Here is a 26,323-nt window from a genome sequence, read left to right on the forward strand (position 1 = left end):
GGAGGGAGGGAGAGTGGGAGGGAAGGAGGGAGGGAAGGAGGGTGGGAGGGAGAAAGAGAGAGAGCTCATAAAGTTCTAATAAGGATATGTGTTTGTGTGTCCTTGTGTTTCCATTCGTATGAGGACCACCGATCCCAGTTAGATGATGAGAGGTATTTATTTCTAGGATCGAGTAAAGCAGTGGAAGAGATGTAGATGACCAACTTGGTGTCAGTGGGTGTATGTGGTCTAAGTGGGTCTTCATTAGTACAGTAATCCAAACATGCTCTCATGCATGTTTTGCACAGCTGTAAATGCTTTTATTTGTGCATCATGCAACACTGCATGCGTACATTTCCATCCAATAAAAGTTCAAAGCGCAAAGCTAGGCGTCGCCTTGCTCCTTAATGATCCTGCTAATGAACAACTGCCACACACACTTCAGACCCACTGTAAAGATGACTTACTGTAAGAGAGAGAGAGAGGAGGTGGTGGTCGGGGGGCGGGGGGGGCAGCATCTTAACGATATGTTATGATTACTGAAATGAGGCTTTCAGCAATTAAAATGGCGAGGTACTTTTCCCATTGTGCTGAGAAAGACTCGGGGCGCCCATTTGTCTCCACTTCGCTGCCGTGTTTTTGAAGAGCTGAGGCTGGGGAGAGAAGTCACGAGGATATTTGGTGGTGGTGGTGGGGGGGGGGGGAGAAGAGTGGAGGACAGAGGAGGAGGAGATGAAGGAGGAGTGAAGAGGGTTAAGTCACATTTGGAGGCCAGAGATGAAGCAGAATTCCATGAGCAACATCTGGAATTCTGACTCCATCATGTGGGCCAGACAAACAGCAAGACCTGGCAGCAAAGGGGATGGGGGATGGGAGTGTGTTTAAATCTGTTTTAATTGGCTTTTCCCCTGCATCACAGTCAAGTTATAGGATATGTAAAGAAAGAATTGTGGTATATTATTTTTATATTCTCCTTTCTCTGTCGTATGTCTTTTTGTGCATGATGTTCTCCATACGCGAAACATTTCTGTGACCTACCCACAGGTCAAAAATACAGCTTTGGGTCACACTCTGATGTTTTCTGTCTTCCCCAGCTGATTCTGCAGAGTGAGAAAAAAAAAAGAATCGCCTCAGCATAATTCTTCCCCACAGTCCTCTCTTTTCTCTCCATGTGTAACCAGAGAGCTTTTTCTTCACTGTCTGTGTAATGACTCACTTCTTTCTTTCGCAAAGTCCAACAAAAGACCACACCGCCATGTTCCGGCCTTATGCAGCCATCTCTCCTGCTCTCACGCTTCACCCAAATATGTGAAAAGGTCATTTCTGGCTCTGATTCCTGCAGTGCTACTTCATCAAGTATCCTTTTTACAAAAAGGCTGAGCTACAAACTATCTCTTCCATTCCTGCCAAGTATTTCTGTCATCTCTATGTTAAATTCAACTCAACAAATACCAAACGCTTCTTTTATGATTATGGCTCTGTGCTGGACACTTCCTGTGCCGGTTTCAGTTGGCATGTGTGTAGCCTGCAGGCTGATGAATGGAAACTTCCCAATAGGGGAAGTCCTGCTCTTGGCTATTGTGTCTCATAATGGCCACAGCGAACATCACACTGTAATTGCAGGACCAGCCTCAGAGAGAAGAGTGAGTAACTTTTCCACTAAATGAGGATGAATGATGAACACAGAGCAGTTGGCCGTGCTCTCTGCCTGGTAACAAGGACGTGGGATAGTGGAAGGCAGCGTTTCTTAAGGGAGATGGTGGGTGGCTATATAGGTTACACATGGTTTTCATTTGTGCCAGTTAAATGTTCTGCCACATCCTGCACCATGCACTAATACAACAGAGGGGTTGCCATTGTCTGTGTTCTAATGCTGCCTCACAACCAAATAGACATGGAGATGTCACTGGCTTGCGCTTGCTGCTTTGTTCACTTCCTTTCACCAGAGAGCAGAGGTGATGTCACTGCCCTTTGTTGTTACCACAACGTTTCCAGGACAAATGGGAAGGACTCTTGCACTGCACGTTCACATTCATCTGTGAAAGAAGATCATATTTATTATGTGGCCATCTGACAACTTTAAAGGCCCCGTCAGGTAATTTCTCAACTTACATAAAACAAAGTAAATGGGCTGCATCTATATGGTACTTTTGTAGTCCTGGTGACCACTTTCAGCACTTTGCACTCCAAGTCACATTCACACACAGCTATTACAAGCTGCACTTTTTTTATCACACATCCTGACAGACAGACATCGCAGCAATTCAGGATAACTTGCCCAAGAACACTTCGGCATTCAGACATCGAACAACCGACCTATCCTTCAGGTTAGTGGACAAGTCACTCTACCATGTGAGTCACATTTGCCCAGCTTCATGAACTTACTATTTCTGCTGCCAAAATATCCACATTTACAACCCCGCACCCAATAATGCATTTTGATGGACTTTTTTTTACAAATATGCTTATTGCTAGGTAAATGCCATACCACCCAATGTCAAGAGATGACTTTGCTATTTGTATAATGTTTGTTTGTGTGTGTTTTCCTCACGGATACCAAAGCCTGGTCCTTATGAGCCAGATATAACTTTTTCATTATTTGATTTATGATGTCCTGGTTAAGTTTAGGGAAAGGTGCTGGTTAAGCTGTCCACAGTGCAAAGTCCTGGTAAGTATAGCTGTGCAAACCTGTGTTTGTGCTTGTGTACACACAGGGCGGCTGTGGCTGAGGGGTAGAGCTGTCATCCTCCAACCTGAAGGTCGGTAGTTCGATCCCCAGTCTTCGCCATCTGCCAAAGTGTCCTTGGGCAAGATGCTGAACCCTGAACAACAAAAGTGCTGCTAATAGATGCACTGTATGAATGGGTGTGTGAATGGGTGAATGTCTAACTGTACTGTAAAGACTTTGAGTGGTCATCAAGACTAGAAAAGTGCTATATAAATACAAAACTTTTTACCATTTTACATGCACAAAGCATGTGCTGTAAAATCCTCCTCTGAAACTTATAAAGCATCTTCAAATGTGTGTATGATGGGGGGCATTTGAAAACTGATCTGCAGAAACAATACAGTAATAGGAGTTCATGGACAGCAAAAGCATAGGAGTAAACAAACAAAAATCGCTCTATTCCATGCAATGATCCCAATAAACCCAGCAGGGTACCCTGAAACTGCCAGCTACACTGTAAATGGAATGCAAAGGAGGTTTGATTGCTATTCATGTGCTTAGTAGCATGGTATTTCTGAGCTGCTGCTATCTCCCGGTCTCTCTCTTACACACACACAATCACACACACACAATCACACACAATCACAATCACAATCACACACACACACACACACACACACACACACACACACACACACACACACACACACACACACACACACACACACACACACACACACACACACACACACACACACACACACACACACACACAGTTTTTATGTAGTAACCTCTCCCGTGGCAGCGGAGGGATCAATACCTAATACATTTTCCGTTCTGGCTGAATCTTATTTTTCCATTTGGCTACACATGGAGATGTGCATGGAAAATAATTTCCCCCATTACTTAACAGTTTCTCGAGTGCCCCAGATGTCCCAATCTCAGCTTTCTCTGCATCATCATGTCTCTCAGCAAATGTTTGGTTTGCGACCGTTGTTTTCTCAGTCGTGCAGTTTTGCCCCTCTCTGCCCCCTCAGTGCTGAATCTGCTCGAAGCTATCAGTCGTACATGTCTGGTTTTGTTGCTTTCAACACAAATTCTGCAGTTTGTATTGGGTGTGGTGCAGGGGGGAGCGGTCTGTTAAATGCCAGAGAGGGGTATTGTGTGGCTGAAAACAAGTACAGGTGCAAGGAAGTTGAACAATCCCAGCCTCCTTGGTTTGTCTTTTTTTTTCAAACCTTCACAAGCCTTACAAGCCCAGCAGGAAAACAACTCCAACACAGGAGATGCTGATTCAGCTTCCACAAGCACAGCTCCCCTCACCCTGACCCAGCCATATCCGCAAGGAAACCCCCCTGCTCTGCCCCAGGCCTCAGCACGATAGTGGGCACATTTCATCTGAAATCTAAATATACTTACAGTCCCTGTCTGAACTCTTGAGACCACAAGAAGCAAGATCCCCGAACTCATTCTTCTTCCTCCTCAGCCTCTCACGCAGCTTGTTAATGAAGTAACACAACCTTGTGCATGTTTTTTTTCCTCCTCTCCCCAACTCTTCCATCGCAACAGGCCACATCTGGTTTCCATAAGCACATACATGTCATCACAAAGAAGAGGAGGGGGAAGAAAAGAGAGGGGTGACGGACAGAGGAGGGGGAAGGGTGTGTATATATCAAGGGACGTTTAAGGAGTGCTAAGACTGACTGTCAAGATACTGCTGTCGTTCATCATTTCTCCTAACTCTTCTCACATCGTTTGCATGACACAGTCCAGCTTCCCTTCGCTATCGAAATAAAATTAAATCAATAAGAGCCATGGGTAGATAGGAGACAGGCAGAGCAGGAAAAGCTCCCAGGTCAGAGAGTACGAGGAAAAGTCGGTGAGACATGAAGAGATCAGAAGACCCACATCAGAGGTAGTCCTTGAAATCAGAGCTTAGAGGGACTCAGTTCCCAACAGGGGTGGACACAAAGACCTGTGTGGTTATGCTGAGGAGGGCGGGGCAGAGAAGTTGGGAGGTAAAGTCAAGGAAGGGGGAGGGGCTGCTTACAAAGCAAAAACACATGGTCTTTACTGCCCACTCATCAGCATTAGGAGTGGCTTTGCTCAGCTGACTGGTGGGTCCTGGACGTCTTCACCGCTGACCTGAGCCCTGCACCAGGCACAGGTGGTCCTCCAGCCGTCACCAGAGGGTTTTGTGAAAGAAAAAACCAAGAACATCGTTTCGAGTCATCTCTCCATCTGTGGTCACAGAGCTGCCCAGCTGTTCCACGTTAGATTCGGCAGGGCCAGAAATGGTATTCCTGTTCATAAGTTGAACTAGTGAGAGCTCATCCTGGGTCTAAGGGCAGTGGGCAGAACAGCTGTCGAAATATATCTACGATGGGAGCAACAGAATTTTTTTTAATTTTTAGACCTGGTGCCAAATAAACTCCTCGTAGAGCCTTGTTTGTCCTCTTTGGTGGGACCAGTACTTCACATCTTTACCATCCTTTGACGTTTCAATTGGAAATCTATTACACACCTTTTCCACTGATAAAAATAACCACATTTACGCATAGCGTTTGTCAGTAATGGGAATGGATTTAATCTTCATTCACTCCCAGCTCAAATGATTCTGCAGAAGACAAAGGTTTTTTATCTGTTCCAGTTTTGATCGGCATTGATAAAAACGTGACACCTGGGTGAACATGCTTGTTTTGGTTCAGAATCAACATCATATCCTGTTGCAGCAAACGGCTATTTCCGTAAAAAATTGGTCTAAACTCACTGTACACTAACAAAGACCAAAGGTTAGCCACTAGATCTGCCAGCCTATGTTTCCGTCCATCATTGGATATATTAATATAGTTTTTAAATTAAATAACCGTTCCTCTAGTCCCACATAAGTCATAATAATACAGTTTATCCATTCAACAGATTAGGTATAATTGGGCGAAATGATTACTGTTGCACATGTTTTTTTTATTCTCAAACTTATTTTGAGAAAACTGTGTTGTAGGCTTATTGACAGTGGCATTTAGTTTAAAAAAAACACTGGATCCTACATGTCAACAGTTACTATTTCTATTTCACCAGCTCCACAGGTTTCAATCTTCAGTAACGTTCTGGTAAAAGCTCAAGATGCTGTGACAAATGCTTCACTACTCGAATATAAACCTTTTCTCATCGTCAAACTATCGTCAGGGAACTAGAGACACAGTCATTAGAGGTGGAAGACGTCTTTCTCTCTCTGGCTCTGATTCCAACTAGGCTGGACTTATAAATGCGTTCTGGGGCAGCCAGAGAGATGCCAGGGATAAGGATTCACTGGTCCACACAGAGTCCAGACACACTAAGTTGCATCAGGGCGGAAAAATGTTCTGCTCAGCGACCATAGGGCTGTAATTACATAGGAGCACTGCTGAGCTCTGCAGGATGAACGTCAAGACTGCAGAGGTGGAACAAGGCAACAGAAGAGGGCAAATATATGACTTATTATGGACTGAGATAAGAAAAGGGTGGGTGACTCAGAGAGATGAGGAAGAGGGTAAACGCTCCCAACAACCACAAAGCTGTTAAATTAAAGATAATTACCTTAGTCATTACAATGAGGAAAAGTGGCATTTAACAAAATTGAGAAAACTAAAGTTTTTGGCAGGTTGTACAAGTATAATATTCCCTGTCATATTCAGAAATTCATTTTACTGCATGAACACTTTCTCCTTGTGTCAAATGCCATGACTGAGCCGAGCCACAACGTTGTATGACTGACACCTTGTGGATTCTATATGCAACCACCGATTTAACTTTTTGTGTACTTAGCCCAAACTAAGCTGTTCCCAGTATATCTCTAGATGGATATACCTTTCCCAAGAACAATGAAAAAACATTACAATAATTTCAAACTTCAATTTTTATTATTTGTACATTCACCACTGATAGGCGTACTCAAAGAAAATAAAAAATGAAAACAAACCTTTGTACTTAATGAAAAATTACAATTAAAAAACAATTTTAAAACCAATGTCGAGAAAACTTATAATGCGACCTCCGCTCTTGAGCCTGTATGGACATGACAGGCTACGATAACTGGAGGAAGAGGAGGAAAGATGGGAGGAGGAAGAGAAGCAATAAGGACATGATCAGGACTCTCTCACGCACAGATTCGTCTCATCTCCCCCACTAAGCAACGGGAGAGACGCACATTTCAAAGTTATTCCATACCTGTCCAAAAATATCCCAGAGCTGCCTCATTTAAAGACTTGATTTTGAGTTATCTCTTTATGTCTGTACAAAATGCCAAACACCTCTGCACAAAGGGCTGAGTTTCCTCTGTGGGCAGGACTGGCACTGAGAGCCTTGAATTACATGCAGCAACAAAAGGATTCTTCATCCAAATCAGGTGTTAAAACACTGAGGCAACAACAATTGATTGCAAATCAGAATTGGCACCTACAATTTGGGGTAAGTGGGTAACATTGAGGGAAATAATCAAAACCACCCAGTGTGCCATACTGCTATGCTGTCAAAAGAAAAAAGAAGAAAAAAGAAAAAGAGGCAACAAAATATCAAACCTCGACGAGAGCAAGACGTACAGCACTCTGGGAAACAACACTGCAAAAAACATGGTCCCCTTTAAGCAAGACTGTGTGTGGGTGCAGATGTGCTCTAGAAAAGGTGACAATTTGAGAGATGGTGACGACATCAGTTGGTCCTCTGTTGGGTATTAGTTGTAACAAAGTACATGTAGTGAAAGGCAAATGGAAGCGGGGGGTCTCTAGGACAGTTCCATCAGGTGATAGGCTGTTAGCGCCGCCTTTCTCGCGGGTCGCTGCGGCTGCGTGAGCGCCGGCTGCTGCCGCCGCCGCCACCTGCCCCGCTGCCCCCCCCCTGCCTTCTGTAGCCATCCCTGCGTTTATCATTTTCCCTCTCCCTCTCCCTGTCTCTGTCTCTACCTCGTTCTCTGTCTCTGTCCTTGTCCTTCTCACCCTCACTCCGGTCTCCTGTTGTTCCACCTCCAGCTTTCATCCTCTCTTTTCGCTCTTCTTCCCTTTTTTTCTCCTCCTCCTCCTCTTGCTCCTTCCTCCGCTTCTCTCGCTCCTTCGCCCGGTCTGCTCTGGCATTTTCACGCTGGATAAACTAAAATGAAGAAAATGTGGGAGATTTTAAGTCTTACATTGAATTAAATAACTAGGTCATGTGTTGAAGTTATTCATGAGAAGCAAGCAAACCGTATCAACTAGTTTGTGTCTCACCTGTTCATCGCTAAGTGGAAGCCAGTATATGCAAGGGGCTGCTTTAGTTTTTCGGAACAGGTCATCAAGCATCTTTGCTGGAGGATCCTCAGCTGCTTTCTCTGCCAGAGAAAACAGACACAATAATAAACACAGGTCTATTTCATTCTAATGCATATACAGTCCAATCCCATGTCTGCTTGTACCTACCCTTTTTTTCAGCCTTTTTCTCTTTGCTCTTTCCCCTCTCTTTACGTTTCCTTTCTCGGGAGCGCGACCTTCTGGGACCTCCCTCCTTCTCTGACCCGGGTTTGCCGAACTCTTTGACCTTGTCACGATCCCACTCCCGGTCTGCTTTGGCCCTCTCCCGGCGCTCCATTTCACGCTCACGCTCAGCCCACTGGTCTCGCTCTGGGAGGAGAGAGGGCAGGCCTGATGTTCGACCACGACCAGTGCCAGGCCCCTGTTCCTCTGCTCCAGTTCTGTCGGCTGTCACCAGGCCTTTGTGGAAGTCCAGCTGCAAAGTAGAGATATTCTCAGTCTACAGACGACTGAGCATTGTGGGGCCAAGAGTCAAATACAGGCTATTAGTAATGAAGTCTTACCTCATCTTGCTGGCAGAAGTCCACACTAAGGACTTTTGGGTTGCTCTGAGGCCATTTCACTCCATGAAGAGCTTCCCGTGTGGCAACAGCCTCCTCGGAGCACGAGTACTAAACACAGATAGAAGACAGAGGCTCCATGAGATAGAAATAAAACGTCCACAGGTAAAAAGAAATGGTTCAGACCTACAGCACTAGAACATGCTTTTAGTAACTCACAGTGACATAGCAGTGAGACTTGATTTTATCAATCCAGAAGCTGTCCTCCACCAGGGTGCCTGTTCGGCTGAGCAACTCCTTCAGTTGCCCCAGAGTGAATGGCCGCACCTAAAGAACATAGCAATTACACAATGAATGATGGTGTGAGCAAAATAACAAGTGTTGATTTTATAAGCATTTTCATTTACGCTCCACTGCAGACATTGCCAAGTGGAAGTGCCCACCAATGTGGCCCGATTTCTGCCAGTGCTCCCACCGTGAGAGTGGTGTCCCATCAACCAACTAAGTTTTCCAAAGTTACCTGGATACGTGGTAAGCACCTTTTCATTCTTAGCTGGAGTTGATCATTGTTTCTACCATTTCAAATTCCAATGGCAAGTCAGATCAGTTGGCTTAAGCTAATTAAGCTTGAGACAACTGATACAATTCTTACGGTTATGAAACCAAGGTTATGGTTAAATCGGTTAATCCCTTGTTAGGTATCATGATCTTCTTATGATACAAATTCTGTAGTCATCTCCAAACCAGGATAAGTTACATAAAACCTGAATTACTGAGATACAAGAGATTGAATAACCATATAAAAGAAAGACAAAAAAATGAAGAAAAAAAATTAAAACACCTTACAGTTAGTGATTCGAGCCAAAATATGCATGAGTAGTCAAGTGTTATCTCACCAGGTTGCAGACGTGAACTATGTTGGAGACTTTGCCACGAGGCGGTGAAGGCTGCTGGGACGTGCGGACGGGGTCATCAATTGTGATGGAGACACCCGTTTTCTGCTGGCTAATGGAGCGACGAATGAGGGTGTCGCTGGGGGTCACTTGAATAAAGACAGTGGGAAAAAAGTCAACAATAGCGTCTTTATAGTGCTTATTATGTTATGGCACCTGTACTTTCCTTTCTGTTTTCTAATTAAGTTTTTAAAATAAACTCAATAAAACGAAGAAAGAAAAAAACATCATGAGAGAAATCTGGCCCTGGTTTGTCGCCTATACTTATGAGAACTGCAGCATGTACTGTTACTATAGTTATATGAAAGAAAATAGATTTTCAGGATTTTATTGTAATTGACCTAACTAACTGGATGAAGACAGTTTGTGATGGTTATATTACCAGTGTTGATTTCTACATCATGGCCTGAATGTGATGGTGATTGGGATTCCACTGCTCCAGGAAATGAGACATCCATCTTCTCTTCAAGCGTCATTTCTCCGTCTTTCTCTCCCTGTAGATCTTCCTCTTCCAGCTCCTCATGTCTGCTCCTCTTCACCTCTTTCTGTCCATTCTCCTTGCTCTCCAAGTGCACCACCTGCAGTAAAGGAAGGGATCAACATAAGCATTTCTTACTTACTCCTAGTATTTGTCTGTTTGTTTGTACTTAATTACCAGAAAAAAACTAATAAACATATTGTTAAAAAAAACAAAAAAACATAAGCATTTCTCAACAAAAAACTTAAAGTCAGACTTTCCTGATAATGACTCAACATTCCACAGTAAAGAAAGCTCCTTATCTTGCATTCAATCAATTAATTTGAAGACTGACCTGTGTGACAGTGCGACGGATTTGAAGGTCCTGGTCAGAGCGTTCCCTCTCTTCGTCCTCAACCCCAGAGAGGACAGCTTCCTCTGGGTGCAGATCCACTATTGCCTCCTGACCAAGACATGGTCGGATGTCTGGGATCAGAGACTGAGGGAGGCAAAGATAGAGAGTTTTCAGGCATTACATTTACCACAAAAAAACATATGGTTTATCTTGCCATCCACAAATGCATAAATGGCAACCACAACATTAAAAATGGAAACATGCTGCAAGTACCTTCAGTGAGTCTGTGGTGATGCTGATGGAAGGCTTCTTGGCAGTGACAGCTGAGCTGGAACCCCACCGCCTCTTGCGACCGGCCGCAGCCCCAGACTCTTGATCGCCCTCCACACTGCCAGGGACTGGCGACAATTTGTTGCCTAGCATTGACGAGGGGAAAAAAACGAACAAAACAAATAAATGAACCAACCAATTAATTAATTCCCATAAACTTTTACAACATATGACAATGTCATGCACACAATAGCGTTTTGATGGCATACTTTTGAAATACAGATGGTTTTCCCACGGATTAATTATGCATTTAATACACATTAGGCTAGTCACCTTGGTCACCAAGCTTTGAACAAGTTGTAAGTGGAATTTTAAACTGATTTTACCACAAACCATATAAGGAATATCCATTCATTTCCCAGTCAAGCATGCTCGAGTTTACCATCAAGTTTATACATAATTACATGAGACGAAAACTATTCAGTCAGTGACACATACTGAAAAAGAAGAGAGCTAGTTTGTTGAGTACTCACTGCTAAGAGAGATCTTACGAGCTGAGAAGGCCTTTGGTGTCTGAAACACAAGATAAAAAAAAAAAAAAAAAAGCCAAAACACACGGGAGAGGTGAGAGGCGGACATAGACAATGTGGATAAATACAATTATTCATGAGCAGGTTGGAGGAAAGATGGAACAATAATAGAAAGGGGGAAATGTAGGGACTGAAAGTGAATTATAAAAACTGCTGTGCAGGGTCTTATCTTAATTAAAATCTAGTGATGGCACTAAGTTAACTATATACCATAATTAATAATATGTTGATCATCTACAACTATACATTCCTGAAAATTACAGTCTTCTTATTTAGAGTAAACTGTAGTTGCAGCCTCCCTCAAACAATGATCTGGTGTAAATACTGCAGTTAAAATCCAACTGCAAAAACTTTTAAAACTATGTGTCTGAAAGACACATCAAGGCCAAGAATGTTCAGAGAAGTTTTAGAAGAATTTGGATTAAAAACCACAGCAACCACTAAGATCAGCATTTCCAAAAAAAGTCTGACTGGAAACTAAGCATTTTCAAAATAACTATGAAATTTAGCAGCGAGTAAACATCTATTTAACCCCTGGTACCACTGACACCTGATCCTTACTGGTTTGGATATGGCCCAATCACGACTGCATGTACTGTATCTAGGCAACAAGGGTCCAATCAAAGGTGGCTGAGATGTTTGGATGGAAATCTGAAAGCTGGTTGGCTGGCAGGATGGGTGCAATAGTTCATTGGGTAGGGACTTAGAAGCTTTTGGCCAGAGCGGTCATCCTCAGATGTTTTGGCATTAGTCCTTTAAAGATATAGAAGCAGCAGCGGACCAGATGAGTGGTGTCAATAGTCACTGTGCACAATGATCCAGAACTTTGATTCTCATGTTCTGTTGTTTGGGGACCAGTTACTTCACGCTAAGCATCACAATGGCTGTTGAAGGTGCCTAAATGATAAGTCCATCTTCAGATCACAGAAAACGTCAAGTCCATCGAGTCCAGATGAAAGCTTTGGGCCTTGATTAAAGCATTTGCTGGGGAAATCTGAATGCCAATCGGACAGATTAACGAATTCCAAAATGTCTGTTGTATGCTACGGTTCACCAACCGCGTAAAATGAGATTTCCTTTAGAGCCCACATTTCTTTGCAAATGGGTTAAAAGTCAAAATTCGAAAGTATATAATAGCTGAGAAGGTTTCACAGCAGCCTTGACTTCGTGTGAGCACATGTCCTTTACTGCCGTCTCTTCTGCAGGTTGGCTTTAAGGTCACAAAGTCACGTAAGTTTGTAGAAGTTGAAGAGAGTGGGGCCAAATTGACTGGCCAACCCCCACTTTGCATCTTCTGATCCGATCTATAGCTCTTGCCAGACATATCCGTGAAAAAGAGGAAGCTTTTGTTGAGCTTGTTTGAGTGTTCCTCTGCAGTGCAGCCTCCCAGGCTTAGTTGTGGTCAACTCTGGACAGTGGAACAGGTGCAGCAGTAGTAGTAGTAGTAGAAGTGGTAGTGGCAGAGGTAGTTTGCAGGTAACCAAAATGGGCAATGGAAGAGGCATGAGCACCTTTATAACAAAGCAATCATTTGGGGTTTAAACATCAGCCACAGTGAGAAAACACCCTTGCTGTTTCTGCCTACGACAGTGTCAACAAAAGGTTTTAAAAACAGCGAAAAGAACTAAAGTAATTTCCCATACACATTCTAACACTTGTGAAATTGGCTCATTAAACCATCTGAGTAGAGTTTGGTAAATCATAAGCAAAGATTTCCAACAAAGAAAATAAGCGGATTAAATGTTATTTAATTTATTAAAATGACCTATTGTGAATTATACCAAGACCAATAAAAAGCTCTGCAAATAACAGGAAAGCAACTATTAAGACTCAAATGGGTCCATCCATCTACATCCTCAGCTGCTGACAGCTTTGCAGACCGACATGATTTGTGGTTCTTCAGGTGCCTTACCTCCTCGCTGTTCTCTTGAAGCTTCTCTGACTCTGCCATGCCAGTCTCCTTCACCTGCCTGCGTAGTGGGACACAGACACGTCAACAAGAAAAGAGGGAACAGATGAGAAGACTGAGCAAAGCTGATATTTTTAACTGGTTACCAAACCAAAAAAACGCCTCTGAGACTTCAAATCCATAATTAACTAAGGCTACGTTGCAGCACTGACGGGCCCGAGCACCCGCACGTTGAAGCCTATGGCGATCGGTGGAGAGAGCGATCGATGACCAAGCATCTCCGCATTGCATGCGTTTTGCGCGCTGCGGCAACGATAAACGCTTCACTTCCTGCGTCTGTCATGCACCGCTGGACCACGCTCAGTAATCACACATTAAGGTCCAGCCCATCAAGGTAGACCCCATAGTGAAAACTTTATCTGAATCGAATTTAGTTTTATAACAAGGCTTACCTCCTTTTGGCAGTAGGTATTGCTATCGCCATCACTATAGTAGACTAATAGATCTGTTCAGGTCAAAAACAGTCTTTTCTCTCTTCAGATCGTATACATGTTTTATCTTTGCCTCTAAGACATCAAAGGATTCTTACATCACTGACACTGACATTAAAGACAACTGACAACAACTAATTATTTGCTTAATGAATCCTTTTAATTGTTTTTTTTATATATACAGCTCATTTGAGCTGTTTATTGTAAAGCAGCCAAGAGCAGTTCATCAAAGTATAAAACAAGTCACTTCCTGTAGACAGCAGGTGGCGCTGTAATGAGTCAATATTGATATGGATCTGATCAGGGCGTGAATGTGTGAATGAGGTTTGAGGCTGAAAGAACAATGCACAGAGGAGCTATAATATATCCCTTACACCGTGTGTTGAAATCATATACCGAGGTAGTTTATATCTCTATCTTGTTGAGATGACATTCACAGAACTTGAAGTTGATCTAATGAAAGCCCAAGGTCAAGTTCATCAGATTTGTTTGTCATGAAAAGACAAATTGTCAAGCCCATTCCTTAAAACGATATAAACATCTTCAGGGGGGGCTTTTGTTACAAAAATGTATTTTGAGGGAGACTGAAGCATGAACACTGAAGTTACAGCAATTTCGTGTTTAACGGCGAATTGATGAACTTTGACGCCGCGCAACTAATATGGCGTTTGACGAAAAGTTACAGTAATCTTATGCCATTATCAATGTCTTGAGACACTTTTGACACAGCTTGACATGGTTGCAGTCAGTGATGAGGAGGAATACTTCAAAGTGTAAGATGTTCCAAAAACAAGACACTTCCTGTTGCCACCAGGGGGCGCTGTGAATTTAAATCATAATTTCTGTGTAGATGTCATCAGGCCGGGACTCATGTCTTACATGTCTAGTTTGGAGTCGATTGCACTATGTATGTCTGAGATAGAGAACGTTGTGTTTTGAAGGCGTGTAATCAAACTTTTACGCCATGCCACGTGTGATGAAAACTCAAAATTCTAGGTAGTTTATATCTTCATCTTGTTGTGATGACACTCATGTCCATATGAAGTTGATCTGATGAGAACCCTGGGACAAGTACGTCGAAGAAAAAATTTAGAAATGGCCAAAATGGCCACTAAATCCAAAATGGCGGTATTCCTGTTGCGTTTTTCCCATTGCACCCCGGACTTTTTTTTGTCTAGTCATGATACACCTGGGCTACGATTTTTGTGAAGATGGGTGAAAGCTAACTGAGGGGCTCTTCCTTAGATGGCGCTGTTGAGCAATTTTATACGCACATTTCAAATTACTCCAGAATACAATTAATTTTTGGGAGTTTTGAATTCCCTGAACACTTTGAGCATGTCTAGGGCCTGAAAAAGCCCAAAGGGGAAATACAAATCCTTCGAAATACAATGGGGCATCCCACTGTAGGTGCTCAGGCCCTAAAAAGGTTTAGTGTGCACAGTTTACTGGTACCTACACAAACTGAAACTATGAGGTCTGTCTGAATGAATGGTAAAAACGTTATTGACCATAGCAGTAGCACGTGGAAGCGAGCGGACAAACGTGCATCAACAAACAGCATTGAGCACACAAAGTTAAAATGTGTCAAATGTTTACTATTTATAATTACATTGTTATTCCTTTTGGATCTAAGGCAGGACTACTTTTGAATATGGTGGGCCCTCACAGTCTAGATAATGACTGGAAAACAATGCTACGGTAATGAAATCACAACGATTCTTACCTCTAGGTGGTTATACACCAATAAAAACATAGCAATAAATATAGTTTTCACTTCTGCAAAGATTCCCCTAGATCCTACACACACGACCTTATTAGAAATAATGAAAACAAAAATATGAACTTTTACAGTCAATAACACTTACGTATAATAATTAAATGTGAGAGTAGCAGTGTAATCCCTCCCAAAACAAGGGTGTGTAATCAAAACTATTGTAAACTATGTTGGTAATTGATATCACCAGTAATTGATATTGGTAATTGTAATTGATAAAAAATTGATCAATATTTCACCATCATGTTAATGGGCTTAACATACACTTATCAATTATGCTAACTGTTGTACAAACACACACACGAGAGAGAGAGAGAGAAACCTGGTGCTGATACACTAACTGCATCTGAAACGCATGTCACGCAGTTGACCACAGTGCGTGCCGGACTGCACCGCATGCCACCGCAGCCCTCCAGCCCAGGACCACCCGCTCCACCGCAGCTTCACTATACCTGACGAACGAGCACGCGCCTCACGCTGTCAGGCCGTCTTCGGACGCGCACGCGCCCAAATTAACCGTAAAATGAGCTCGGTGTTTTGCGGTTTAAAGGCAGCGGGCGCTCGGGCTGCAGCTGCGGGAGGACTGCGGCGCCGCCGCCGCCGCCGCGGCCCCCCCCCCCCCCCCCCCCCCCCTCAGCAGGGACGCCTCTCCGCTGTGAACCACACCGTCATGTCCGCCTGTCAAACCCGAACCTGCCCCCGTCACAGCCTCGTCTACCCGGGGACCGAGGAGGGAGGAAGAACAAACCCAGGCCGGGGACGCAGCTAAGAGCAGCGACGGAGCACGGCCATATTGCACCGAGCGAAAAAAAGAGATCCTGTCTGAAAAGGACCCGCATCTTCTCAGCCACACCGGCTTCAAGGCAGCCTCATCAATCGCCTGATGGGAAATTCAATACCAGGCATCTCCTCAGACAATCCATCTGTTTAAAGTGTTTTTGAGGAAGGTCCTGTGGTATTTTACCTACAGAAAATCACCACTAAATAAATCGGCATTTGACGCTGACAATCACTTTTTTGTAGGGCAACGTGATATGGCAAAAAATGTACATAAATTCATATCCATAACTATCATGATAAATGTCACATTAGTATTATTTCTAGGCTTAAATACTAATTTCTCCTCTTAAGTTAGCAGGTTGTGGTTAAAACTGCTTTTCAGAAAATGACAAACATGTTAAACGACAAAGAAATCTGAGACAGATCAACTACTTTGTTATACTGTACCTCCTCACTGTGCTTACACAATGCTTGAGTATTATATCGATAGATATTAGACTTACTCATTATTTTGCTATTGATACTAAATATACTGCGATAATTATTTCAGTAATGTTGTGGTCTGGTGACTTTTAAAAGGAAAAATATTAAATCAACACTTCTAGATTGTTTAGAAAAGCCTGATGTTCAGAGATGTGAAATGACTTCTTACAAAACAGAGAGGTAACCTATGTCAATGTGGATTTGAATGTGTATAGTCATCCAAATTACTACCACTTATTCACATACCTGTGTATAAAGTGTAACACTTAACTGATGTCATCTGCAAAGTTTACACCTTAAAGCCAGGGGTGGTAATCCTGGAAAAGCTAGCAAGAGCAGGCTACATTGAATGCAACTGATACATCTCATCCCATCTCTTGTCAAATCCACCACACCAAAAACACAAACACACACTGCCTGACAGTACTGTTGGCTCCGTAGTGATGCGGTCGGTTAAAACCCAATGCCTTTTCTTTTTTTCTAAACACATTCCATCTTTGCGAACAGGGTGATGTACGTGTTTATTTGTAAATAGAGCGAGGGATTCCATTACGAGTGGTCGGTCTGATCGGGTTGTATAACCTCTACTGCGGCCTGCTGTGTGTGACTCCTGGGTGAGAGCCTGTCACAGCCCGGCAGGATGGACGCTGCCCAGTGCGAAAAGAGTGCAAACCTCTGCTTTCTCTGGTATTAACACCTTTCTTCAACATCTATCTGTGAGGTTAAAACATCAGATTTCCACACAATCAGCGAGAGTTAGTGTCCTGATCATATTGTTCAGTTATAAAATCCCACACAGCGTCACTCTCGCAGCTGATGCAAGCTGATCGACCCCAAAAATCCTGATCAGAACAGCCTTAATATTTAGTATAAATCTTTTCTCATACAGGGATGGAAGCAGGTTAGTATATTATCAAATATAGTGTCTAAGGGAGGGTGAAGGGACTGATGACACCAAGTGCCATCAGGACACTGACACACAGACAATGTATAGGATGTATTTCAGGAGATATAAACTGAAAACCAGACCTTTGTTTGTCCTTTTCTTCTTCTCTTTCACTGTCTGTTCTTTTTCTTTGTGTCTCCTCTCCAGGTGCAGCTTCAATGAAAGGTTTCTAGGGATTTAAAAAAGGCAGGAAATGGAGAATGATTTGAAAGATGTAGTGCATGTCAACTCATTGAGGTTGTTATGGTAATGCCACCAGAGGGAACATTAATATCAAATTTGAGCCATCAACAGATTTTCCTGCAGTATTAAACTTGATTTAAGGAAACACCCATCTTATTAGGAGTTGAGATTTTTAGGTAGAAGTGAATATCCATGGTTGTCCTGGATGTTTAGAATCTGGTTGTGTTTCAACTTAAAAGCAACTAACCTTGATTTGGCTGTCTCCATATGCAGTTGTGTTACTCGTGTCTCCAGATATCGCTCTTATGAGAGGAGTGGCTTTGGGGGTTTCTTTAGAACCCTCAGCAAGAAGCTCCACAGTCATCCTGTGCTGTGGTGAGGAGTCTCTTACAGGTTTCACCTCCTTTGAGAAAAACAATAGAGCAACATATTATCCACAAAGGAACACAGAAAATCTGATTTGATATTACTAGAGTAAGACAAAAGTGATAAAGAGCTGCTAGAGACAAAAGATGAGACCACCAGCGTTTCAACAAAAGATTTATCCTTATCTGAGGGCCAAGTCAGATACGTCATCCCACTGTCAGAGATGCTTTCACTTTAAAAGCCAGAAAGTGTGCAGTATGTACCAACAGACGCTTTATGGTGCATTCAGATATACACATATAAGAGGTAGGACACCACTCACAAAAGTGAAAGAGTTTCAAGTTGACAATATAGCTCATGGTTAGCGAAAAAAGTTTTACTTGAATGCAAATATCTTCTTACATTAAGGTGTCAAAACAACTAACACAGCTCCTAAACAGGCTACTACTAATCTGCAGAGTTCAATGCAGAAAGACCACAATATTGGGAATGTTTTAATGTCATCATATTAGTTAATTGCTAACATAAATTCCCTCCTTATGTGTTTTTTGCAGGATACACATAACAATGAGGAGTCAAATAGCACTCTGACATCCATCCACTTCCATCAGAGCAAATTAAGGTAACGCTAAAGCACATGGTGCCATATCATCATTACTTTACTAATGTACCAGAACTTTTTTTTTTCACATTTAACACTATAACACATGTAAATCACTTTGTTATTTTATTTTTATTGAAGCTATGTGCTATTGATTGTATTCTACAATATATGTGTCATGTTACTAGTTTGATCCATCATGATCGGGCAACACCGCTCGGGGTAAAGTTAGAAGTTACCAGCCTGACTATCACTGCCTGTATAGAGTGATGATTAAAGTCCCTGTAGAAAGTGACAACAATAAAGTTACCATGAGACTATCAATGTGCTCAATGCACCCAACATATAAACTGTGCATCTTTGGAACCTTGAAATTTCAAAAGGTGTGGGCCAAGGCCTATCAATTCGTATAAAATTTGTCAAAACATATTGGATTTTACTTAACATTAATATAATAAGATTTTGCCTGTGTAAAAATATATCTCAATTATATCTAATGTGATCCAATGAGAACCATTGTTTGTCAAGGCAAAAGAGGGTCCTGGCAGACCACTTACCCTTCTATTTCTGGAGGAGGAGGAAGTTTCCTCTGGAGAAGATGCAGACGATCTAGAGGATCGAGATGATGAGGACTCAGAGCCCGACTCTGAGGAAGAGGAATCGTTAGACGTTGATCTTCGTCTTGTTTGTTTCTCTTGCTTCTTAGCATCCCTACCCTCCCGCTGGACTAGTGGGCTTGAACGACTCTTGCTTTCATCCACTTTTGATTTTTGGGTGGAATCCTTGGCAGCATGTTCAGCCTTCGCTGACTCGGCCTGTTCTCTGTCATCTGGTACGGGTTTTGCAGCCTCGTTCTTTGTGGGTCCTGGCGGCCCGGCGACAACCTCTGGTTTTGTCTGCATCTTTCGATCTTCTTGTCCAGCAGAGGGCCTGTGTCCTTCCTGCTGTTGTTGTTCAGCAACACTGGAGGGGGAGAGGACAGGTGAGGCCTGGGGCTGGGGGGTGTCAGAGAAGGTCCGGGGCCTCTTGATAACCATGGAAGTGGAGGAAGGCTGTGGCTGAATTGGAGAGTCCCTTAAGAACCGGAACTTCTTAAATGATGACTGTTGTGACAGCGGTGTTGGTGACATGGGTGAACTGGACTCTGCTGCTTGGCTTTCACTCCGTGGTACTTGAGCATGGACATCTTCCTGCGCTCCTGCCTCAGTCGATAATTGTCTAGCTTGTCCTGTGGAGAGGGAGGGAGGAGTGGGCAGGGAGGTGAGACCAATCTCACGGCCACGTTTGGATGGCGGGAGGTGACTCTCTCTCTCCTTTTCAGCCACCCTAGCTTGCTCTTTTTCTTGTTCCTCTTTTTCTTTTCGCTGGCGTTCTAGAGCACTTTCCCTCTCTTCCTTTAGGGCTCTCTCTTTCTCCTTCCTCTCCTTCTCTAAGGCGCGCTCCTGTTCAGCTCTTTCCTTCTCTAGAGCTGCCTTCCTCTCTGCTCTCTCTTTTTCCTCCCTTTCTTGTTCCAAGGCCTTTTCTCTCCCTATCCTCTCTCGCTCCAATTCTCTCTCTTGTTCAATTCTCTCCTTTTCCTTCCTCGCAAGCTCTGATCTCTCTTGCTCTAGGGCTCTCTCCCTCTCCAACCTTTCTTGCTGTATAGCCTTATCTCTTTCTATTCTCTCTAACTCCAAGGCTTTCTCTTGCTCAATTCTCTCCCTCTCTAAAGTTCTCTCCCGTTCTAAAGCTTTCTCTATCCTATCTTGCTCAAGGGATCTCTCCCTTTCTAGTCTCTCATGCTCTAAGGCTTTCTCCCTCTCTATCCTTTCCCTTTCTAACTTTTCCTGCTGCAAAGCCTTCTCTTGTTCAATTCTCTGCCGTCTCTCAGCCTCCAAAGCTCTTTCCCTCTCCAGCCTCTCCTGCTCAATTGACCTTTCTCTCTCCTGCCTTTCCCTCTCCAAAGCCTTAGCTCTTTCTAGCTCCATAGCCCTCTCCATTTCTTCCCTCTCTCTTTTCTCCCTATCCTCTCTTTCTCTCTGTAAACGCTCTTGCTCGAGAGCCCTCTGTCTTTCCAGCTCTTTCTGTCGCTCTAGGGCCCTCTCTCGTGCTAAGGCTTGCTCTCGCTCCTCCATCTCCATAGCCAAAGCTAGTAGTTCCCTCTCTCGCCTCTCTCGTTCAAGGACAAGTTCCCTCTCCTTTCTTTCTCGTGCTAAGGCTTGCTCTCGTTCCTCCCTCTCTTTAGCCAAAGCTAGTTCCCGCTCCTGTCTCTCTCGCTCGAGAGCAAGTTCCCTCTCCTGCCTCTCTCGCTCAAGGACAAGTTCCCTCTCCTTTCTCTCTCGCTCAAGAGCAAGCGCTCTCTCCCTCTGTAAGGCTTTTTCTCGTTCCTCTCTTTCTAAGGCTTGCTGTCGCTCAATTCTTTCTCTCTCCAAAGCTCTCTGCTTTTCCTCACGCTCTACTGCAAGAGCTCTTTCCCGCTCTAACTCCATTGCTTTCTCTTGCTCAAGTTTTCTCTGCCTCTCAAGCTCTTCTCTTTCTATCTCCAAGTCCCTCTGTCTGTCCCTCTCTCCTGTTGCAGTGGCTTTAAGTACACTCACAGGTAATTGAATATGGGCTGAATGTGCCCCTGAGACACCTTGGTTTGTGCCTGGAATCATGGGAAATGGCATATGGCCTGCAGTGTTGGCTGTGTGGGTGATGGCAGATACCAGACCCTCTTGAGGCCCTCTGCTAGGAAACAATGTGGCTGAAGGCGAACTGTTATCGCGCCTATCGCCTTCTCCATCACCGCCATGCCAACCTGCTCCTGAGAACGCACCTTCTGACTCCATTTTACGTGCCAGGAGGGTCAGTGGGCCGGGCTTGCGCTCATTGTGTCCACTCCTCTGTGGCTCTGGGCTGCTGCTGCGGCTGCCACTGCTAGAGGAGCCAGAGCTGGAGCTACTGGGTGAGTGTCTAGGGGGAGCTACATCTGGACTAGGAGGGCTCTGTTTGGGGGTGTCAGGCAAGGGGAAGGATAACTCTGGAGGCGGGGAGGGTGGAGGTGTTGGCTGGCGGAGCTGTGGAGACAAAAGGGAAGGGATGTGTTGCTGCTGGGGTTGACAGGATGCTCCAGACCTCTCTCTGCTTGAGGGCACTCTGGCTGGCTCTCTGAGATTTCTCCTTCGAGCACCACTGTCCCAATCATCATCGTCACCATCCTCCTCTGCTTCGTCGCTGTCGTCATCATCGCTGTCAGCTGGGACTTCACTGGATGCAAAACCCCTCTCTGGCCTGTGTTCACCAGCAGGAACACGCATGGCCACAGAGCCAGACGCAGGAGGACTGGACATGTCGGCCTCGTTGTTCCCATCACCCTCTTCATCATTCCCTTCACTAAAAAATCCCTCTCCACCAGAGGGGCCCGGTGGTTTGTGCTGCTCAGGCAATGCTGGTGTGACATCCTGGTGAGAATAGAAATGGAGCTGAGACTTATTTTGTCATAGAACTATGCCAGTGTTCTTCCATGTAAATGATTATAAAAAATTAGATTAATTAGATTAGAAAATATGACTGATTGATAAGAGTGAAAAAAAATTCATATCTTACCTGGGCTTGTGGAGGACATGAGGTACTATTGTTAACTTCTACATGGTCCTCTTGATCTGTTTTTGAACGAAACATAATAAAATCATAAAAATGTTGTACATAATGACCAAATTAGTGCAACTCTTGACAACACTTACCATTTGTGTCATATGCCTCGCGGGCCTCCCTCTCCAGACGCTGCCGCAGGAGCTCCTGTTGTTTAGCCAGATACTGCTTGATAAAGCTGTTCTGGCTCATTTCTTCACCAATCTAAATTTAGAGAGATCATTAAAAATTGGCTACAATTCTTCAAGGCCAATTAAACATTCTATTAGCAGACATTAACGAGAACTGTGCCAATGCACATTTGATCTTTTATATGAAAGAGGTCATTGCATGTGAATACAATTTTGCTTCTGAAATAAATTTAAAAGCATCTTGGAGACAATTACCTGAGAGTTTGGCTGCAGGCCAATGTGAGCAGTGGAGGTCCTCTGAAGATTCTCCAACATAAGTGCCTGTTATTGAGACACAAGTTTTTATGGATACAATGTAAATAACAGACGGAGTTGTTCTGGCTGCAACTGGTGCATCTGAATGTAAATGGTACTTTGTACTATATTCATTCTAATAATGAGAACATTTCCATCCTCTGCAAAGTACTGTGAGTCTCTGTGGGCTTTGCATCCAATCGGCTTGGGATAAGAACTGTTCAGCAATGCCGCTTCTCTTCCTCAATTAATATAGAATTGAAGAATTTAGCCGTTCACGCATCTTAAAGTAGAGAGCAACCAATAACTTGTGGAAAGGGAGAAGAGGACGATCAACAACAAAGTTCCCTGCTCAGGAGCAAACGAGTAACACGGTAAAGGTCACATGGCTCAGGAGACCCTAATGGGTAAAGCAAGCTGCAAGCTGTAGTAAAAAAAAAGCAAAGCAGACTGAGAATAATGAGAGATGGGCAGCAAGCATGTGGAAATGGACCTGAACTCAGTTAAACTGTTTACATGTTTTTGAGAAAATGCTTCATTGTCTCCATTCATCTCTGTCCGTACACTCACTGTTAGATACTCAGCAAACAACCAGACACAAAAACAGTTTCTTCCCCCTTGCCGTCTCACTACTGAACAGCCAACCCACTGTGGCACTGTACAATAACCCTGGATCTTTATAATAACCACTGTACAATTACTCCCGAAATTATAAACTATATGTATTTATTTCACCCTGTATAACCGTAATACTCATACCGTTTAATATGTGTCCCTGCACTTCTTTTCTTAGACCATCGCACTGTTTGTATTGTTTTGTGATGTGTATTCTGTGTAAGCACACTGAGAGCCACTTTACCATGTCAAATTCCTTGTCTGTGCAAGCTTACTTGGCAGAAAACCTGATTCTGATTTTGCATCACAGTACACCCCACAAACTAGGGCATAAACAAAAACAGTTGATACAATAAAAGACATAATGTCCCAGAAACCTTGGACGTTGGTGTCCAGTAAAGCAGATTAAAAAATAATTTCTGATAGAGTTTCACTCTGCGTGTTTCTATTCCACTATATAGTAACCAATCTCCCTATAGTAAACCGATGCAACATGTCACCAGTAATTACAGTGCCACTTCGGAGCCACCAGAGCCTAAACTGTAAACGCCTGTGCAACCAGACATCCACCTTTTTGCAACTCTGACAGTGTCTGACAGCTGGGAAAACATTTTTGAATAAATCATACATCTTGAAATGAATAACATGGTGTTCAGATTGCACATGTGATGGGGGCGACGTGAGCTGCAATGGGGTGAAAACATTTAACATGGGAAAAGAAAATATAAACAGCACTCCGTTCCTTCACGACGGAATACCGTGGACAACCAGCAGCCAGACTCATCGGTTCAAAGAGAAAAGGATGAGAAAAGGATGCCTTCACTTCCACTGTGGAGCAGATCAGCGTAGATGTCTGTCGCAGTGTAAACAAACGGGCTCCACACTGGACCTACGGCAGCTGACGGGCCTGGGACCAGTTTAGCTCCAACTAGTACGGAATTTGGCGGAACACAACATTTGGACATTTTAGGTGTATTATTGTAACGCAGACACATCCAGTGTTAGCTAATTAAAGTTGCCTGGCAGTTAAATATTGGCTTTACGGTCAAACTCCTGGTTAAACCCGCGCACACCGACCCGGCCAGGGGACAGACGCCGCTAACGGGAGCTCACACAGCGGCAGCAGCAGCAGCGAGGCCACCGCTCCACTCTACCGCGTTAGCTCGGGAAGCTAACGAGCTAACAGGACAACATTACCCGGTCGCATACTTTCAAAATTAGCCCCCAAGTTGCCGGAAGTCCCGCTCCCGCTACGGTCGGTGGGATTCTGGACGGTTAACGCACAGGTCGGCCGCACACGACGCATTTTCTCAGCCGACTCGTGGTCGTCGAGCGCGGCGGCTCCACTCCGCGGCTCGGCGGGGAGAGGGCTCGGTGCTCGGCCCTGAGGAGAGCATCGGCCCGTCTCATCGTGAACCTCAGCTGGCTGCAGGCCTCTGTTCCAGCGGTGGGACTCACCCCCTTCAGTCTCTTGATCAGAGCATTCTTCTGGCCGCTCTTTGAGAGACCCCTCTCCTCCAGGGCCGCCTTCAGATCCGCCACTCGGAGGGACTGGAGCGGTCTCCCGTCCAGCGTAACGTCTTCGAGGTCCGCCATTTTCCCTTCCTCTAGTCGGTTTCCAGCGAGAGCGACGAGCAACGCCTTCCTCCACACCGCGTCATCACCGACGACTTCCCCCTCATCAAAGATCAGACGAATACTGGGTTCTCGGCTTTTAAAGTACACGATGTTCTTTCAAATGAATTCATTTAACAGGCCCCACACACATGTTGTTTGTGATTGTTCTTTATTCCGCAGACAACAAACTTTGCAAAAATCTGCGGAACCTTTAAACTGGACACCCCACAGCATCCACAACACTGAAGTTAGCTTCTGATTGGTTACTTCCGCTGCCATAGTTAAGGGAGAAGTTAAGGGATAATAAGTAAAACCTGTTTTCAAAGTTGTAAAACCCTCACTTATAGCCTTTCCATGGTCTTTATCATAAGCATCATCATTTCACCATCAGTGTGCTTATTCTTCATTTACTCTATATTCTGGGAAATTGCATTAGTGTTTTTTATTGTCTGAAATATTCAACAGCATTTACATGTGAACTATTCTGCATTCACAGGGATTATTTAGTTACTTACTGAGGTAATTATAAATGTGATACTGTATATGGATATAACTTAAATCACCACCTCCCTATTTTATCCAGTCAGTAGATCCAAGGGTTAGTAGAACAATCGGTGTAAGTCTTTCAGTGTCCTCGACACAAAAATGGATGAATGGATGGATCTTGTCAGTAAAGCTTTGACTTTGAAATGAGTATATATGAGACCTGGCACCAGCATTGTAAAAAGAGACCTGTCCCTTTTTATAATCCAGCAGAATACCCAGTGTCAGAGGTTGCATCTGCACTGGAAGTACAACAGGTCTATTATCAAAAGCTCTGTAATGGCCCTGTTTGTTTTTAACTTTAGTCCAATAGCCGTTTGTTGGACGGAATGTAATCGACCCCCTCCTTGGAGCAGTTTCACTGGCCATCCCAAGGTGGTAACAAGACATGGCCTGTATTAGAAACATCATCATTTAACCATCAGTGTTCTTATTCTTCATTAACTGTATAATCTATAATCTGGGATCATCTTGTCCAGATTTGATTTGGTGTACTTTTTTCTCCCATCTGGTTCTGGTCCAAAGTGGCTTTTGTTTTAGAAATCTGCAACAGTGTTTTAAATTATCTTTAGCCTCTCTTGGATAGTGTTGGGTTTTTTTAAACAGGGAAATGCTAACAAATATTATTTTCCTAAATAGGAATAAATTTGTCAGAAATATGATTCTGTGTTTTGAAGATTCTTTAGACTCTCAGGGATCATATAGTCCAGATTGGACAAGTGTAGGGTCCTTGCATTTAGTCGATATGAGCTACATTTTCTATATGTAAATTGAGACTGTTGTGTAGTGGTTTGTTGATAAATGTGTACAAGGTGCAAAACAAGCAGTGAAGTTGTCTTTTCTGATTTTCATAAATGAAATACTTATTTTAATAGTTTAAAAAGT

At 43.7% G+C, this 26,323-nt stretch overlaps 1 protein-coding gene across 1 annotated transcript; it reads right to left on the reverse strand.

Moving 5' to 3' along the window:
• Positions 1–6,524: 6,524 nt before the first annotated feature.
• acin1a (apoptotic chromatin condensation inducer 1a) lies at positions 6,525–24,895 on the reverse strand. Its single transcript, XM_061084977.1, has 18 exons — positions 24,737–24,895; positions 22,625–22,690; positions 22,331–22,442; positions 22,194–22,249; positions 19,184–22,048; positions 17,907–18,062; positions 17,560–17,645; positions 13,003–13,060; positions 11,034–11,073; positions 10,504–10,646; positions 10,231–10,374; positions 9,801–9,996; positions 9,362–9,507; positions 8,685–8,792; positions 8,469–8,576; positions 8,074–8,380; positions 7,885–7,985; positions 6,525–7,768 (listed from the first exon to the last, which is right to left on the reverse strand). Exons 1-18 carry the CDS (start codon positions 24,872–24,874, stop codon positions 7,436–7,438), a joined length of 5,163 nt encoding a protein of 1,720 aa, XP_060940960.1. The 5' UTR covers positions 24,875–24,895; the 3' UTR covers positions 6,525–7,435.
• Positions 24,896–26,323: the final 1,428 nt, after the last annotated feature.

The sequence above is a fragment of the Limanda limanda genome, chromosome 13 (assembly GCF_963576545.1).
Source record: "Limanda limanda chromosome 13, fLimLim1.1, whole genome shotgun sequence".
Lineage (NCBI taxonomy): Eukaryota > Metazoa > Chordata > Actinopteri > Pleuronectiformes > Pleuronectidae > Limanda > Limanda limanda.

Coding starts and splice junctions, on each gene's coding strand:
- acin1a (XM_061084977.1), bottom strand. CDS start 24,874: ATGGCGGACCTCGAAGACGTTACGCTGGACGGGAGACCGCTCCAGTCC. Junction 22,049..22,193: donor CATGTCCTCCACAAGCCCAG/GTAAGATATGAA, acceptor TATTCTCACCAG/GATGTCACACCAGCATTGCC. Junction 8,577..8,684: donor AGTCTCACTGCTATGTCACT/GTGAGTTACTAA, acceptor ATCTGTGTTTAG/TACTCGTGCTCCGAGGAGGC.